The 19309-nt window shown below is 37.2% G+C and overlaps 1 protein-coding gene across 1 annotated transcript in view; it reads right to left on the bottom strand.

Annotated features, from left to right (window-relative positions):
* Positions 1-19309, bottom strand: part of rnf126 (ring finger protein 126) — a 58666-nt gene that overhangs the window by 11204 nt on the left and 28153 nt on the right. Inside the window, exons 4-8 of the mRNA XM_059991153.1 lie at positions 17069-17319; positions 14722-14790; positions 10475-10544; positions 7282-7375; positions 1636-1751 (exon numbers count right to left, since the gene is read on the bottom strand). Coding sequence (XP_059847136.1) covers positions 1636-1751; positions 7282-7375; positions 10475-10544; positions 14722-14790; positions 17069-17319 — 600 coding nt within the window. The remainder of the gene's footprint in view (positions 1-1635; positions 1752-7281; positions 7376-10474; positions 10545-14721; positions 14791-17068; positions 17320-19309) is intronic.

Raw genomic sequence — 19309 nt, 5'->3', positions numbered from 1 at the left:
TAATAAGCCATGAAACTACAGGGCAGCAGCTGCCAGCAAGTAGTGGAACTGAGCTGCACAGGGCTTTATTGAGCCACGCTGACACTGCCTTCTTGATGGGAAGAACAGAGGTCTCAAAAGAAGACTAAAAGATTAAGTAGCAGTGGAAACTTATGGGCAAAAATGTGAAAACTAAACATAATACATAATACATAATACTTTTAAATTACAAGAGAATATTATGTAGGTGTATAAAAACAAAGAAAATGTAGGAAAATGTAGTGAAAGCTTGTCAATTGCAGTGATCTGTGTGTGGGAGATACAAGTAGAAGATGAGATGAATGAAGGCACAGGAGATTTTTAAAAAGCTGGAACTGTGAGATATAAGCACTGCAATTGCTGAAAATCTGAACGTAAAAGAGAATGCTGAAATACCCAGCAGATCAGGAAGCATTTAAGTTAAAATTGCAGGCCGACTACTGCTCATCAGTTCTGATACCAATTGGAAGGATTCAATATCTAATATTATTGAATTCAGTATTGTGGCTATCAAGACTCAATATTTCCAGTCAGAAGATACACTTGCAATCTGACATCAAGAGATAGAACAAGAAACAGGTTAATTATTTTTTCTTCCCAATATCAAGCAAAAACAAGCAAGATATCAGAATGCTGAAACAAGAGCAGTTCATTCAGCCAGTACAACTGATTTTTTCTGTATTCCAGTTCCTTTAAACAAATTTAGTCCAGAACCTTTGATTGTAGTCAATCTCACTTTTGAAAAATTATAACGTATTGTATCTTTCATGTTTCCTTCATTCATGTTTTTAAAACTTGTTTCCAACTTTACTACTAAATGGAGATCATATTTTATGATGTCTTCAGTTGGGTACTTTCACTAGAAGAGCATTTCTTCCAAATTTTGCCAGTCAAAGAATGCTTTATCTATACAACAAGCAATTCTACAAATGGTGGAAGTCTTGAGGAAGACAAAGAAAATGCTGGAAGTACTCTGCAGCTTAGGCAACATTGGCAGAGGAGAATAGACAGGTTAACATTTCAGACAAGGGTCTTGGCCCAAAATGTTTATTGATTATTCCACTCCCTAGCTGCTCTCTGACTTATCCAATTCCTCCAGCATTTTGTGTGTGCTGCTCCTTTTATCTATATTGTTTCCTAAACCAGCAAGTTACAAACCATTTCCATTTCTGCAGGCTTTTGTTTTTAACAGTGGTCTCTGAGTTCATGCAAAGGAATGGTCCATAGACAAGGCACTGAATTACATCAGCCCAATCAAAATCCTCAGCCAGGTACTGAAGATGTTAGAAGAATTGGAAGAAAATAAGCATACAAAGTGCAAATAAAAACCCTAAACTAATATAATGCTGCTGATTAATGACAAGGATACACATATAATGCTCTTTGAACATGTATTTAAAACTACATTTATGGAGGCTACAAATTCTTCAGCTTATTAATAATGTATCCTGCTGTTTGACTACATTACAGCTCAGTGCATAAAAATGTGTAGAATAATGTAACCTATTATGAAGGTAAACAGATCAAAACCAACAGTCAGTTTACTTCCATGCAGATCACAATTATACAAATTTGTTACCAATTTTTAAAAAATCTTGAACTAACATTGCTACTTACCATTTCTAGCCAAGGTATTATACAATCATTGTGAAATAAATGGTTGCATGGGAGTTGCCTAACTGTTTCTCCAACACTGTAGTCTTCTTTACACACAGGGCATTCTACACCAGAACCTATCATCAAAGGAAAAAAAAGACATTCAATTTGCTTATAATCCATGACACAATGAAAACCACACTAAAGCAAATTAGCTGTCTAACTGAATCTGCGTTTATAAACTTGATCACATTCCTCAGGTATCACTTCAGGGGCTGTTTATGAAGCAGTTTTGGCTAAAGTAGATATTTAGTGACCTCAACATACATTAAAAAAAAAATCACTGGAGGAATTTGCAATTTAAAGATATGCAAAAAAAAACTGAGGTGGAAGTAGATGGTGATAGGTGCGTGAGAAAAATATAGGTGCTTTTAGAACTTGAACTCAAAACTTTTTTGTTAATTACAAATAACATTTTGAATGAGGGCAGCTTTTTCCCATTTCCCCCAGTCAAAGGAATAACAGATTAAAAATAGATCAAATAGATTAAAATCATGACATTAAGATCCTAAGCAGAACTACATTTAATATAACCCATTTATGTCATTCAATTCAGGAAAGCCTAGCTTATTCACACATAGTGTTCAAAGGCAAAACAAGTACTGAAAAACCTAAATTATACAAGAACAAAACAAAAAGTAGGCCGATCAAACCCACTGCCTGCTCCAATGTTCAAAATGGTCAGGACTGACTGACCCTTCCAGAACTAACCTCAAATCCCTAAATTCTCTTAATATCTAAACATTATATTCAAAGTAGATACCAACCAAGCCTTCATGACTCTCTGGGTGAAATGTCTCCTCAGACCTGCCCTTAGATTCTGTCACCCAGCCAGAGGATGCATCAACTCTGCCTCTACAAAATCATAACTGCTTTAAGAATTCTGTACCTTTCAGGATTTATTTTTCTAAACTCAAAATATGGGCCAAGCCTGGTTAAACTCTCCTCATATGTCTGGTAATCTTTGTAATCATTTTTGCTGCACTCCCTCCATATAACCAGTTTCTAGTTGAGAAATCAGAACTGTACACAGTATTTGAGATGCAGTTTCAACAGAGCTCTGTATAAATGCAACAAGACATCTTTGTTAGTGAACTCTAATCTTCTTGCAACTAAGGCCAACATAGTCTTTGCTTTCCCAATTGCTTGCTGAATCTACATGTTAGCAGTCAGTTACTGCGTACAAGAACACCCAGGACAAACACTATCACATAGCTTTCAGTCAGTTAGCAATTAAAAAGTTACTTCAGTTCTCTACTAAACTGCATGACTTCATATTTTACTGCATTATATTCCATCATCCCTCTGATTGATATAATAAACCATTCACCTAACCTGTTTATGTTCTGAATTTCACCTGCATCAAGGGCAATATAGTGGTGTAGCTAGAGGAGCTACAGTCTCATAGCTCCAGTGACCAGGTTCAATCCTGACCTCAGGTTCAGTCTGCATGGAATTCACATGTTCTCCCTTTTATTGCCTGAGAATCCATGTGGTCCAGTTTCAACCAAATCCCCAAGACATGAGGGTCAATAGGTTAATTCACTACTACAAAATTGCTCCTAATGTTTAGGTGAATGGTGGAACCTGGGATTGATGGGAATAGGGGAGAATATACAGGACGAGTGTAAAATAGTTGCTTAGTGGCTCAAAGAATTTGTTTTCATGATTCTCTCTCCAAGGTTAAGTTTGGATCATTTGAAAACTCAAATATTTTACATTTGATTCTTTCATCCAAAATACTGATAAAGTTTGTGAACAGCTAGAAGCCCAGCACAGATACCTACAGCACCCAATAGCCATAGCCTTGCATCCCAAAAGTGATCCATTCTCTTAGATATCTTCTGTTCCATTAACCAATTTTCCATATTCTTCCACAATATATGCTATCATACGGCATGGTAGCATAGTGGTTAGCACAATGTTTTACTACGCCAGTGACACGGATTCAATTTCTGCTGCTGCCTGTAAGGAGTTTGTACATTCTCCCCATGACAAAGTGGGATTTCTCCGGGTGCTACGGTTTGCTTTCACATTCCAAAGATGTACCCATTGCTAGGATAATTGGGCCATTACAAATTATCCCATGGCTAGGCTAGGATTAAATAGGGCTATTGCTGGGAGGCACAGCTTGAAGGGCCGGAAAGGCCTATTCCAACCTGTATATCCATACAAAAAAAATTGTTCAGTAATTTCTTTCATGGAATCTTTAAATACCTTCTCAAAGTTCAAATACACATCTACTAGTCTACCCTTGCCATTCCATTATAATTTTTTTTTAAGATTTATAAAACATGACTTCCTTTTCATTAATACATTTGACCTATTGTTATTTTCCCAGTGCCTTTTAATCATTTTCCTTACAAGTGATACCATGCTAATTGGTCTATTGCTCCTGGTTTTCTCTTGATCCATTTGTAAAAAAGAGGAGTGAAGTTAGCTATCATTATGTGGAATTGTTCTCAAATTTATAGGAACTTTTAACAAGCAGTTTTTACATTTCTCCTTGGCCTACTTTTGTATTTTATCTTTCCTTCATTATCATTACCTTGACTCTCCCTTGCTGAATTCTTAAAACTTCCCATTCCTCATAATATTTCCAGAAAAAAGTAGCAGGTCTAAGTGAATTCCTGCTATCAAAGATGAACTTTAACTTCTCTATGTTACCACTACCAATCACTTTATGCCTGTTCAGACTAGAAAGTAAAATAATTGCTGAATCAACATTAGGTGTTTTGGAATTATACCTGGGCTATTACCTAATCAGTCATCCAATGACTAATTTGTCAATCTCATATCAAATGTATCCCTGTTGCAGAGTGTTTAGTTTTCAGGGACGGAATCACAAAGGATATACTCCCTAATTAAAGGAAATTATCTTGAACTATGTGGCTGCAGAATTCCACACCTGTTAAAAGTCACACATACACTCAGTGGCCATTTTATTAGGTCAGCTTGAACCAATCTGGCCATTCTCCTCAGACCTTTCTCATTAACAACATGCTTTCACTCATTGAACTGCTACTCACTGGATTTTTGAGAGTTTTCTTTTGCAGCATTCTCTATAAACTCTAGAAAATGTGCATGAAAATCCCAGGAGATCAAGTTTACAGTTTAGTCTGAAAACTGCACCTCTTGACCTCTTGCATGATCTTACGCAGAGTTCCTGCCACATGATTGGCTGATTACATATTTGCATTAACAAGCCGGCATACCTAATAAAATGGCCACTTAATGTCTATGTGACACTATATGTCAGCATTATCTCAATATGCATCAAGCGGCAAATATTTCACCCTAGAAATCATGCTTTATTACTGACCACTCGAGTAATTTCACATTCCATCTTGCCACTTCAGGGCACCCTTAATATCAATCAGTCTGCTCACATCGTTTTATCAGTAATACAGAAGCATATGAGCATGAAAAGGAAAGAGTATCTGGAATGTCGATTTTAAATTTCTGTGTGCAAATTGACAGTTTTAATCGATCTGGCTACACATACAAATGCTGTCCTTCGACCTGTCAAGATTCATTTATGAAACCCAGTCAAAAATTCAAGGCAGACATCTAGTTTTTCAAGGGATTTGCTTTACATACAAAGTGGAAATTCTTCATCATTAAGTGGAATGAGTTGGGCGGCCTGAATACATTATTTTTGGGGTCAAACATACTCCAGGAGTAATTAATTGCCACAGATCTGTTTTCAATGAGTAATAGGAAAATTCGTATCATTTCAATAGTGGCGACAATTTAGGTGAATCACAATATGTCTTGCAGAGAAAAGGAAAAGGAGAAAAAACTTCGGCAGTACACAGAATTGGCCTGTTCTTTGTTCTACATCTGGCTGTTCTGCAGCCGACCATCATCATGCCAATACAATTCTTCCCAGTTCCATCTCTTCCGATATTGCTGCTACAATAGGTATTGCACACTATTTGCAATTTTCAGACATCAACGAGAGCACTAGTTACAGCCAATTCCACCAGACCCAATTATTGATGAGTAATAAGCATCTTAATAAGGCACAGCTGTATCATGTTACATAACTTCACATGGATCCATTACAGCCTGAAAGAGACTCACCTAACAAAATGTTCTCCTTCGAAAGAAAAATGTAAAACTAGTTATCAGATTTGCACAAATCTCCCTCTGCATCGATTTCAGAGCCCAGAGGCAAAACCCATCCCCCATTCCATTTTGTGAACAGAAATAAAAATAAAATTGTATGACCTACTTGTATACCAAGTGGAACATTGAATTCACACTGAGCATTACCTTTTGGGATTTCAGCAATAGGCCACCATCACAGACCAGCAGAAGATAACTGTACAAACTTCAATTCAAAAAAAAAATCGGAAGCTTTGCTCATAGTTAGATGGTGTTCTTCTCTTGGACAGAATGCTTTCAATACTTATCAGTGCAGAAATAGGCCCTTTGCCTCACTAGCTGTAGCTTACCATCAAGAATCCATCATAAACTAAACCTACAGTAATCCAATTTTTTTTTCTCTCCGCATTCCCATCAATGCCTTCCAGATTGGGGATATTTAACCTACCAACCTGAATATTTCTAGGATGAGGATGAAATCAAGGGAATGCACTTGCTCACTCAACAAAGATTGCAGAAGTCAGAAACGGAATGCAAGCTGGTGTTGCCTGGCAACAAATCGAGCACTTTCTTAACTGGTTTTAGTGATACACGTTTCCACATGGTCACAAGGCACATTCATCAAAGAGAAAGGTTGATGGCCAACTAGTTCTAGTCTCAGTGTCTCTGTTTTCTCCTTTCAAAAAATTATATTCTTAAACAATATCTGAAACAAATAGCTAAATGACTTACAAATATACCAAGGTCAAAAATGTATTTAATCCATTGCATGCACAGCATTCAAGTACTAATCATTTAACACTGTATTCGGTTCCAAAAAGTACTACCACTGGGAGCAAGTAATAATGTGACACCTTAAAAGGAAGCTTATATTGCTTATATTGCTTATATTGCACTTTTTCTCTACATCTCATCCAAGCCACTTAAGATTGTGGTGGTGAGTTCAGATTTCTATAGGTTAAATTTCATTAATTACCATGGTGAAGTTCACTAAATAGAACTCAAATACATATCTGAACTTCCATTTACCACAGCAATGTTCATTTGCCTTCAGCAGTTTTCCCTATAGGCTATGCTAGATTCATAAATCAAAATCTGTCAGGTAATTGAAATGCAGTGACATGAAGAATGCATGCTCATGGGCTGAGGAGTCACAAGTATTCAGCAGTTGTTGCATATTCTAAAGGCTGGCTTAAGCAAAACACAGAAACAATGTGCAAAATGCTGAAATGAAGGATAAAAATCACTAATGCCCTAATAAATCAATACATATTTTATGGAAAGCAGCTATTTTTCCCCCAAAGATTTCATTCTTCTCAACCAGCAAGCAACCTAATATGATCTGAAGCAAGAAAAGAAAAATCAACTAATATCCAATTCAAAATTTTAAATCACTATGTTTATATTTTTCACTAGATTTCATGGTGCATTCCTGACAAACTTAAACTAGAGGAGGAAATACAATGAGATGATGGAACTAATTAGAAGTATACCCACCTACATGTTCATCTGTTATTTGTACTGTGGGAAGTGTCTTGATTTTCTCTTTGTCTGCAGGAGGTGGGCCGGTATTTTCAAATTGATTCAACAACTGGAAGGAAACAGTTAATTTTAAGTGTGCAGTAAGTTTTATTTTAGTTATATATTAATTTTCTAACAGCAAAATCTAATTACTTCATAACAGCTGATTTTAGAAATCAGAATAGCTGAAACAAGAATTGAAACCACAACAAAATTTTAGGCTGCAAACAGGCATTGCATTCCTGGCTAGTCACACCTTGCTACTATTGCTACTATCGTTCACAGCTACTCTACCTGTCTACCATTTTCTTTTGTGATTCATGCATAAGAACTAGATCATCTCTATTTCATTAATTTGTCATCTCCCTCTATTAAATGATAGTGACTTAATTCAGACCCTTCTTCCCAAAGTGCATTACCTCAGACTTTTACAAATCAACTTGTATTTGTCAAGCTTTCACTCAATGACTCAGCCTATCTATTTCCTGCTGCAGAGTATAAACATCATCATCACAGCATGTCCCCCACCTCAATCCCTTCTATTTTTGTGTCTCAGCAAGGTTAGATACTTTAGACACTGGCTGCAAGGTATCTTGTGCAACAGCCTATGATATAGCTCAATTACCCTCTGGAAGCCCCAAATGCAATACATCAATCAGTTCCCCTATATCAGCTCTGATTGTTAAATCCTCAAAGGACTCTAGCAATGATAGACTTTTTCTTTCATAAGATTTGGTTTGATACTCGAATGACTTCCTATTTTTTTCTGGAGTCAAGACCCTAGGCACTTTGCCAACACATTGAGCTATATTACCTATTGCTTCCTGCTTTTTTTTTTAAAACACTTCTTGATCAAGGAGTTCACTTAAGCAGTGTATCATTCCACTGGAACCCATGAAGAACTTGGTGAGTTTTTGGTTTTGGTCCAAAATGTTGACTGTACCTCTTTTCCTCATATATGCTGCCTGGCCTGCTGAGTTTCTCCAGCATTTTGTGTGTGTTGCTTGAATTTCCAGCATCTGCAGATTTCCTCTTGTTTGTGACTCTTGCCTTTGGTCCCATTAGGTTCTGCAAAGCCTTGTCCTCATGATAGAGATTGCTACAAGTTCTTCCAAATCATTTGAAAATTAGCCTATTATCTTTAGGGTGTTTGCAGTATCCTCCACAGCTGAGATTGACATTAAGTACTCATTTAAATCATCTGTAATTTTCCCATGATTAATACCGCATATTCCACATTCTCACCCTTGGCTATACCAGACATACCCAGATACCCTCTTTAATAACAAACTCTCGCTCTATCCTTTGATGTTTCTTCTCTCCTTATCAATGTTTTTTCTCTTAGCTTTTTAATTACACATTGTTGATTCTTGAAGAGTTCCCCAACCTTCTGTTTTATTACATTTTTGCCACTTTGCACGCTCCAGTTCTTGTTTAAATGCTTTCTTTGATTTTGACAACACATCTTTTTCCTCATTGAGTCTCTCCTTCTAACCGGGATAAATTTCTGCTGAGTATTATGGATTTACCACATTATCTTCCATTGCTTCTCCTGACCTTTCCTTTAGCCTATCTTCCCAATTCACTCAAATTGGATCTAATCTCATACCTTCTTAATTGTGCTTATTTAAAGTAAGGACATTGTTTTGGACCATAGTTGTTCTCCCTCAAATTGCACCTGGAATTCTATGATTTTATAATCATGATTCCTAGGGGATCCTTAATAATAATATTGTTTATTAGCAAGATAGGATCTGTAGATGCTGGAAATCAGAATACACACACAAAATGCTGGAGGAACTCAGCAGGCCAGGCAGCATCTGTGGAAAAGAATAAACCGTTGACGTTTCAGGTAGAGCCCCTTCATCAGGACAGATAATCTTTTCCATAGATGCTCCGTAGCCTGCTAACTTCCTTCAGCATTGTGTGTGCGTTGCTTACTAATCTCATTTTACAGATGACTAGAAGTAATATGCTCTGATTACACTTTACAACATACCGCTTGAAGAAACAATTCCTGATCCACACAACAATTTCTTCCATATCTTTGCCAGTTTAGTTAAATATTTATTTATTTATTAAGATTAAAGTGCTGAGTAGGTCCTTCTGGCCCTTCGAGCCACTCTGCCCAGCAATTCTCCAGTTTAATCCTAGCCTACTCACGGGACAATTGACAATGACTAATTAACCTATTACCCAGTATGTCTTTGGACTATGGGAGGAAAATGGAGCAACCAGAGGAAACCCACACAATCACAGGGAGAATGTACAAACAATTTACAGGCAGTGACAGGAATTGAACATCAGGTCGCCTGTACTGTAAACTTTAGTGCTAAACACTACATTGCCGTGCCTCCCAATATGCAGATTAAAATTATCCCTTCTTATGTGACCTTGATATTTCCTCATTATGCCTTTTCCTATCAAGAGACAAAACATTCAGTGCTCATACCCTAATCTCACTCGTGTCTTCTTTCCCCTGCTCTTTATTTCCACGTAAACTGACTCCATATCACAATCAACTACATCTATTTCATGACTCATCTTGCTTGATTACAACACTGCCTTCCCCTTTCTGCCCATTATTTTACACCATTAAGTTCCCACTCCTGGTCACCTTGCAACCACATCACTGCAACAGCTATTAGATAAAGTAAATTTATTAGTACTATGCCATAAACATCTATTTTATTACCTGAATGATAGTAACTTTTGTAAAAACCTTGAGCTTTGGCTTTTTACAATTTACTCTACCTACTCTCAAGTTCCAATTCTACCATTCACTTTTAATTTCTGGCCCTTGTCATTATGCTTTCATTTTCATTTTACACTTCATCAGCCTCTACCAATGGACATTCTTACTTCTTTTTAAATTATTAAGTTTCCTTTCATGAGAACCCTACATCCCAAATTAGTTTAAACTCCTGTTGATTAAACTATTTATGTAACAGTTCTGGGTTTGTGTTGGCATGGACGTAGGTTTGTGGAATGGTAGTAGCAGGTAGAAGGTGAGCAGATAAAAATAATTTTACAATTTGTTGTACTACTTCAGTTAGAAGCTAGGCCAAAAATGCATGCTTTTTTTCAAAAAACCGTATTTTTGATTTAATCTCAAAGTCAGTCATTATAGTTTCTAAGTGAATAGTATCACATTAACCAAATTAACTACCTGTGTAATGATTGTGTCCAAACCATTGGCGCCCCATGCATAATCCATTGGATTTGAGTGCAAGACACCCCTTTAAAGTACAGAAAACAACATTAAATATATACATAAATAAGAAACAATAAGCAATGGTGTTATCTTTAGTCAGTAGGTTTCAAACTATTCAAGATGCAAAATAAATGGGTAACTGAATTTTGAACATTAGAGTCCACTGTAGTGAGTTTAAATTGCTGCATTAAATGTAATCCAATAACAAGTTCCTTCCCATTCCTTTATCCACCATTTCTGGAACTAAGTTCCAAGCTTCTCTGTAAATAAATCTTCTTATCTTAGCCAAGTAACCACTTCACAAGAGCCAGATCAAAGTACTGTTTTCATATAAAATTCACATGCAACATGTCAGCAAAAGATCACTGGACAGGAACAAGTGACTAATCTACACATATGGAAGCAGATTCAGGTACAGGTGGCCCCCGTTTGTTGAATGCTCAATTTACGACAGCTCGCTGTTATGAAAGACCTACATTAATACCTGTTTTCACTAACCAGAGGATTTTCGCTTTTACGAGAAAAAGATGCCCACTTTATACGTGTGTTACCCCGAGAAAGACCACCATGACCGTGAAGCCCTGTGCGGGCAGTTGTGCACACATGCATATGCGTGCGTTTGTGCGTAGGCATGTACGTGCCAATTTTTTTTCTCCACATCGATTTTGGCTCACTGTCTTCCCGATTTTGATAAGTGAAACTACACCGTACATACAGTATTTCTATTTTATATAGGCTGTGTATTTATCATATCATTCCTGCTTTTACTATATATGTTCATGTTATTTGGTTTGATTTGGTAGGTTATTTTTTGGGTCTGGGACACTCAAAAATTTTTCCCATATAAATTAATGGTAATTGTTCCTTCGCTTTATGACTCCTTGGCTTACAAATGGTTTCATAGGAATGCTCTACCTTCGGATAGCGGGGGAAACCTGTACTCCAGCTCAAACAACGATTAAAGTAGAGAACTTCCCAAGTTTGTAAGGTTAAATACAATTCACCAGATTTATCTACTGAAGCATTTGAAGTTTCTCTTTACATTTTAGTGTACATTTAAGATCAATTTATCGCAGGAGACCAACTATTTGGATGAACAATAGCATGCAAGATTTACAAGTTAAAACACATGACTTTAGTATCCAGGGCAAGAAGATCCAAACATATGATGCAGAGGGCATGGAGTAGTAAAAACTAGAGGACAAGCTCAGACTGTGGACTGATGGAATTGTTGATATAGAGGTGGATATCAATGCTGATCGGGAATCAGACTTCTGTGCATTTTACCAGCAACAGCAGTTTACTTTCTCAAAATCAGGCTTGGTAGCTGACTGAGTAGTGTTACGTACTCGTGGCACATGACAGTGGAGCCCTTGTCAAGTGACTGGGGTTGAAGCTGTACTGGACTTGAGGTGATGGTCTTGTGATGGTGGAATGACGTCATTTTCCCGCCAGTAGAGATCATGTGACGGGTTTTTTTTTTTTTTACAGGTTATAAAAGATAGACCCCACCCTGTGAGGGGGGGCAGTTCGTGGCTGGATTTGCCAGGTTGACTTCATGCCATTGCGTGCTTTAAGTGATAACGCAGTTTAATTGAAGGATGAAGTTTTTATTTAATGCCTAAAGTTTAAAAGGTCATTGCCAGCAGGTTCTTTATGATTCTGTTAGTTCGAAACAGTGGAGAGTGAAGATTGGAAGTTCGGAAGGTAAAGATCGAGGAGAATTGCTTTCTACGGTGAAACGGGGGCAACCTTTGTTTGATCCTTATTTGGAAGGATTTCATTGACTATCTTCGTGTTAATCCCTGGGTTTAACCAGAAAGGATTGAGGATAGTGAGGAAGGAAAGGTCAGTGCCTTTAAGCTGTTCTGTTTCGTAAATTCTTCGTGGGAAGTTCGACGTCGGGGATCGAAGCAAGCGATGTGAAAGAGAATTTAAATCATCTTATAAAGTCTCTCCTTTTAGATGGACTGTGAGCATATCGAACTTTTGGCATTAAGACTTTAAAGAACTGTTTTTGCAATATCATTTAAAGAACTGTTTTTGCAATATCACTTTAAGAACTGTTTGGGCTGCCGCTCAGCAGCTGTTTCCAGTTACGGTAGTGTTTGTTTACTTTTGGGGGGTTTGTTTTCGGTGTTTAATAAACGTGTTGTTTGTTATAAGAAACCCTTGCCGAACTCATATATTTATTGTTGCCTGAGTACATAACAGTAGATAGAGAAGGTGTACACTATACTGTCAAAATAACAGGAATGTAGATGATGGGAGATGATGGCTATATGATGGATTGTGAGTTATTATCAGAACAAAGTTTGAATGCACCAGGTCAAATTCAGTCTTCTTCAAGGTGCTGCATTTCCCAGTTAATGGATATTTCTACATACCATTCGGAAATATTAAGCCAGATTAGTCAAGCTAACATTTAAAGAGGGTGCAAAGGGAGTCTTCATCAACCCCCCCTCCAGCTTCATGAAAGAAAATAGTCAGAGTTACATGATGTACTTCAGTGCATTATCAATGTGGCTGGATGTTCCAGAAAAGCAAACAGCTTATCACCTCCTTCGGTCAAGGACAGAAATTTGTGACATCTTCAGTAACTCTACAGATGGAACAACATGACCATACACCTTATCATGACCAGATCCTGTACATCAGTCATCAGATCTCATATAAACTTATTGCTCACATCCCAAGTACTCACAGTGAGACCCTTCAAAGTCACACTTGTGTTCCCCCAACCACTACCTCTTACTGGCTATCACCTATGAGAAGACCATAAGGCCAGAAACAGTGTTTAAAACTGGTGATCCCAGACTCAAGTGGGTTAGAGAACCAGGGTGCCACACTTTGATTTCCCCAATGCACTGATAGAGAGCAAACAAAGCAAATATCAACAGGAGCTTAATCCTCTAAAAATACTCAGAGAGCAAGAGGGAGTAGAGGGTACATACACCAGCTCCAGAAAAGAATGTAAGCTGTATCCAAGAGTTGCAGATCTGAAATACTAACCATTTCTCATTACACATGTTGTCTGACCTGTTGAGCTTTTCTGCTTTTGATGCAGATTCTACTCTTGCAATCAATGGAAGTGGGCACTAAGTAGGAACTTACACTGTTACCTGTGGATAGTATCTCAGAATTTAAGACATGCATCATCACCCTAAGCTACATACAAGTGGGAGAAGACAACGTAAAAAATTAGCTATCGATCTCACTGCTTAATCTGGATTATGAAATTTGGTGAAATGATCACTGTCAGTCAATTTAAAGGTGTTCTGAACAAAGTGGTTTACCAGGATCAACCCTGTGCAGTAAATGGAAATTTTCCAGATCATTCCTAGTGTTAAGCAAGGCTTTTTTTCTCCTCTCCCTGCCCTCCTCTATTTTGTATCATTGCTTTCATTGAGCCCATCAAGAAGGATGGAGGAATCAAAAGGATGTGGTTGTATCAAATAGTACATAGGTTCTGGGCAAATAAACTCCAAATGATAATGTGCTGATGTTCCATCGGCTATGGCTTTGTCAGGATTGGAACTGGTAGTCGTCTGCACCAACTGACTTCAAGACAATGAAGGAAAAGGAGATGGTGGATGCTTGTATGATTATTCTCCAAGAGGATAAAGTTGTTTGCAAAATACTCCAGCAATATGTTTGTAAATGTCCCATCACCACAGTTTTTGAACTAATGCCTTGCTGGCCTTATTGTCCTTTGCAAGCTGCCAAAGATTGAGGTTGGCTGAAGCTCATTCTTAAGAAATCATGGGAATGTACATTTTACCGGTTGCTCACAGGAACGAACACACACACACAGCTGCTAGAAGAAAACTCTGGAAAATAACAGAAGTAGGTCATCTGTCTCTGCAAGCTTGTCCTGTCATTCAATAAGAACATGGCTGAGGTACCTCAGGCCTCATCTTCTCTTCGAGACTAGTTCCCTATAGCCACCTATTTTCAGACTTTCAATAAGTCTAATTATTTTCAGGAATTTATTGTTTTCTAGAAAACATGTCCTTGAATCTCAGAAAGCCATGGATCAAGTATTGGCTATAATCACAAAGAAACTGACTAAAATTTAAAATACTTTTGAGTTCTTCATTTTAGATGAGAAGGTTTCAAAAAAAAGGTCTTAAAATGCTCCTTAATGAAACACTTCAAGCTTCAATACAAAACTAATCAGTAGCTTTTGCAATATGTCTTACCATGGACCCAATCCTAAATGTGGCACTGCTGTAGGTGCAATGATTCCATTAACCAATTGCTGGATAATTCTGAAATAAAAAGGCAAGTTTGAGTAGTCTGTTATTACCAACTATTCACAAGCATGTACAAGCCTCCATTGATGAAAATACTACATGGAAACTATGATAATGCATTATACACAGTTATCAGAATAGTTAACCTTTTGTATGAAAAAGATGAACTCTTGGCATAATCCACCTCACTATGACCTCACACTTTCATTTATCTGTACTGTACTTTTTTTTGGTAGCATTTACACTTTATTCTGCATTGTTATTTTTTTTACCTTATCTCCCTCGATGCACCGTGCAATGATTTGACTTGTGTGAAGAGTATGCAGAACACAATTTTCACTGCATTTTGGTACATGTGACAATACTAAAGCATACAACACCATATGCATCAAAAATTTTCAATTTACTGCAAGTTAAATCTAAAATAGTCACAAATGTTCAAAATGTATACTATTTTTTTATTTCATTCAAGTGCACTTGCTTCTTTTGGAGCAATTTTTCCCAATACAATTATATTGGACATCATAGAAATACCACTAATAGACAGTGGAGTAAAATAAATGACAAATGACAGCCAAAGGGAACGTAGGGGACACTTGTACTTGGTGACAGAAATCTGTTCGTACAGAATTCACAAATCACTATCCAAAAATCCAAAGATATAGAAAATAATTCACTCTCACAGAATAGGGAAAACAATAAAGAGCATTAAACATAAGAATAGAATTAGGCCAGTTGACCCATCGCGCCTGTTCCACCATTTGACCATGACTAATCTTTCACACTGAGCCCCATTCATTTGCTTTCAATTAGTAACCACTGATACACTTATTTACCAAGGACTTATCAACCTCCACTTTTTAAATAAAAGATTAGTTTTATTTGTTACATGTACATTGTAACATACAGTGAAACAATCATTCAATAAATTGGCCTTGCCAACCATCTGCGACCATGAATTTCAAATTGATCAACCTCTGGTTAAAGGAGTTCCTCCTCATCTCCGTCCCATAGGGACATCCCTTCAATCCCCCCACTTTCCACCTGAGGCTGTGCCTTCTGGTCCAATCCTCTCCCACCACTGTAAACATCCTCTTCACATCCATTCTATCCAGGTCTTTTAATATTTGGTGAGTTTCAATTAGATCACTCCTCCTACTTTTAAACTCCAGCAAGTAAAGGCCTAAAGCAATCCTCATGCATTAACGTTTCATTGCAAAGATCAGTCTTGCAAACTTGGACCCTCTCCAACATCAGCACACTCTTCTTTGGATATGGGCACAAAACTGCTGACAACCAACACAGATTTTTTTTCCCAATTCATCTTTCTTGAATCATGCACAGATGATGTGACGTGATTATTGACTACAGGAGGAAAAAAAAAGGTCCTTGAGCCACTCCTCGCTAGGACAAGGGAGGTGCAGGGTATCAGCAACTTTAAATTCCTTGGTGCTATCATATCAGAGGACCTGTCCTGGGACCAGCATGTAAGTGCCATCACAAAGATGGCACAATGCTTCTACTGTTTTAGAAATTTGCACAGATTTAGCATCCCATCTAAAACTTTGACAAAGTTCTATTGATGCACAGAGGAGAGTATCTTGACTGGTTGCATCACTGCCTGGCATGAAAGTACCAAATGCCCATGAACAGAAAAGCTTACAAAAAGTGGTGGAGCCAGTCCAGTCAGTCACAGGCAGAGCCCTACCCACCTACCACTGAGTACAGCTACAAGAAGAACGGTCACAAAAAAAAGCAGCATCCATCAAAGATTTCCATCATACAGATCATGCGCTCTTCTCACTGCTGCCATTGGGAAGGAGGTACAGGAGCCTTATAACCCACACCAGCAGGTTCAGGAACAGTTACCATCAATTATCAAACTCCTGAACCAGCATAGATAACTTCACTCAACTCAATGGCCTCACTTTCAAGGCTTCTACAACTCATATTCTTTTTTATTGATTTATGCAGTTTGTCTTCTTTTCAACATTGGTTGTTTAGCATGTGTTTGTTACAAGTTTTTCCACTGATTCTATTGTATTTTTCTGTTCTACCATAAATCCTGCAAGAAAATGAATCTTAAGGTAGTATATGGTGACATTTACTTACTTGGATAATAAATTTACTTTGAACAATGTCGCATTATAGAAAATCACGATACTGCCCATCTTCCAAGAATGCAAACCAATGCCCCCCACCGTTTGCCCTGCAAAGTGGGGACTACCTTTAATATAGAGTCAACAGCATTTAAGTTAGTTGACAAACACTGAACTCTGAGGAGTACACTTACCCTTCTAGAGTTGGCACTCCTTCATTCCGTGTCGTAGGCCGCCGTGATGGGAAACGGGGTGCTCTGGGTTGCCTAGAACTATATCGTGGACGTGATTGGTGCTCCCGCTCTCTCCTGTTTTCAGAGTCTCTGTTTTCATCTGGTGTTTGGTTTGCCCCAAAGGAAAAGGGATCAAAGGGATCATCCAAAATACCAAATGTAAACTGTCCATAGCTTCCTTGCGGTAAGGTAAGTAGGTGCTGGTCTAAACCCTAAAGTAAGCAGAATTTTAGACAATTAGGAATAAAGGTTCAACTACCTTATTAAAAAAATCATTTTTCATTTGGCTCCTTTTTATCCTTTTTGTAAGGCAATTTACCCTTGGGCCAGTATGAAGGTTTAGGTATTCTTTTTTCTCTCTCTCCACACATTTCTGTACAAGAGCCAAATTAGCTTAATGTAGAAGTGACAGAAGCAGAAATAGGAAATAAAAATAAAATAATTTCTACTTGACAAAATCGGCAACAATAGGAACACAAATCTGATTCCACAAGTCTGTTCCATCATTCAATATGATCTTGGCTGACCTGCCCCAAACTCAACTCTTCTCTGAGATTGCCCTTTAGCAAAAGGGCAATATTGTTGATACAAAAAAAAGCCAGGATACCAGGCTAATTTGTTCAACATGCATATAAAATTATTAATTATTAAGACATCAATAGGTATTCAGAAACAAGGCAAGAGCACACCTGTACAAAGTAGCGATAATATTTGGTTCATATTCTTTCATATTCTCCTGTAATCTATAATTGCAATGGAAAATCTTAACTTTATTGTAAGTGACATGCTTCATTCATGTAGAACATCACTTTTGGTGAACAGCAGTTCAAGAAATACACCCCAAAAAAAGGGGTAGTTTAACCATTTATGGAGCAACTGAAATTCAATTTTTAATTCAATATTTGTAACATCATTTGGCTTGTGGATAATTTACCAGAGAAAATCTATTCTGCTAAATTCAGCCACACATTGGTCCAACAGAGACACATTTTATGGGTTTCAACTCCCATAAGGACCATAAAATAATGTTGGATATCCAACACATTCTTCAATGATTCATATATTTGAGCTAGATCTTAGCTGTTAATCTAAAATACAATTAATCTTTGACAAGCAGACAGAAAGGATGTTGAACTTGGATCAAAAACAGATTAGTCAAAATATGAATGTTTTAATCAGTAGAATAAATAATAACTTCTGTCAATAGAAGTTAAAGCATAATTTACAGAATTATTCCTCATATATGCTTAGTTGTGCGCATCAGTCTTTGGGTTTATTTCTATTTGTCTTTTTAAAATGTGGAAGCATACTTTTTCTATCTACATTTCTGAGATCCAAAGCAAGGAGCAATATATTTTCTGTTTTTTTTAAACCTAAGAGTAACACTTAGCTCCCATCTGTGTTAAATGATACTAAGTCCAATATGATATTCCTTTTCTTGCTCTAAGCATAATACATGCTGTTTGACAACCAAATGGTTATAATTCAAAAGTGAACGTTAATTTGTATTTCAAACAATTTAACAGTAAGTCCTAGGTGTTCACTATCCTGTCCTTACCAGATGATCATGCACAAATATACTTTAAACTGAAATCCCTTTATTCTATTTTTTCTCTGCCACTGGATTTCAATGGTTGACACTTTATACCGACAGAGTAACAAATTGCCTCGACAGTGTTTACTTCATTTACAGTATTGTATGGAAGAAATACTCTTCAGCTGTTTCCCTTATATGTTCAGCTCCCCACAATAACAGCCCAAATACAGCAGTTCTATTTATACAATGAGATGATACTAAAATAGAAAAGCAGAAAATTCTACAAGTACTCAGCAGCTCAGTTGCTGACTTTGGAAACAAATAGTGAATATTTCAGGTCAATTACCAAATAACAGACCTAACATCTAGAATTATCTGATTTTTTTTTCAACTTGAACACTGTCAGAACTAGCAAATGAGGAAAGTATTAAATGCAATGTTTTTTTTTTAATTTTCGAACACAACTCAGCGCCAAACCACTGCAAATCTAGGTCTTGGATTTTTAAGAGTCTCCAAACAAAAAGAGTTTCTGTAATAAGCCAATAAGGCATAGGAGCAGAATTAGAACAAATGACCCATTGAGTCTGCTTTCCCATGGTTGATTTATTTTCTCTTCAAACCCATTCTCCTGCCTTCTGCCTGTAAACTTTGATGCCCTTCCTAAT

The sequence above is a fragment of the Hypanus sabinus genome, chromosome 16, assembly GCF_030144855.1.
Source record: "Hypanus sabinus isolate sHypSab1 chromosome 16, sHypSab1.hap1, whole genome shotgun sequence".
Classification (NCBI taxonomy): domain Eukaryota; kingdom Metazoa; phylum Chordata; class Chondrichthyes; order Myliobatiformes; family Dasyatidae; genus Hypanus; species Hypanus sabinus.
The sequence above is the reverse complement of the archived record's forward strand: the minus strand, read 5'-3'. Positions and strand labels throughout refer to the sequence as shown.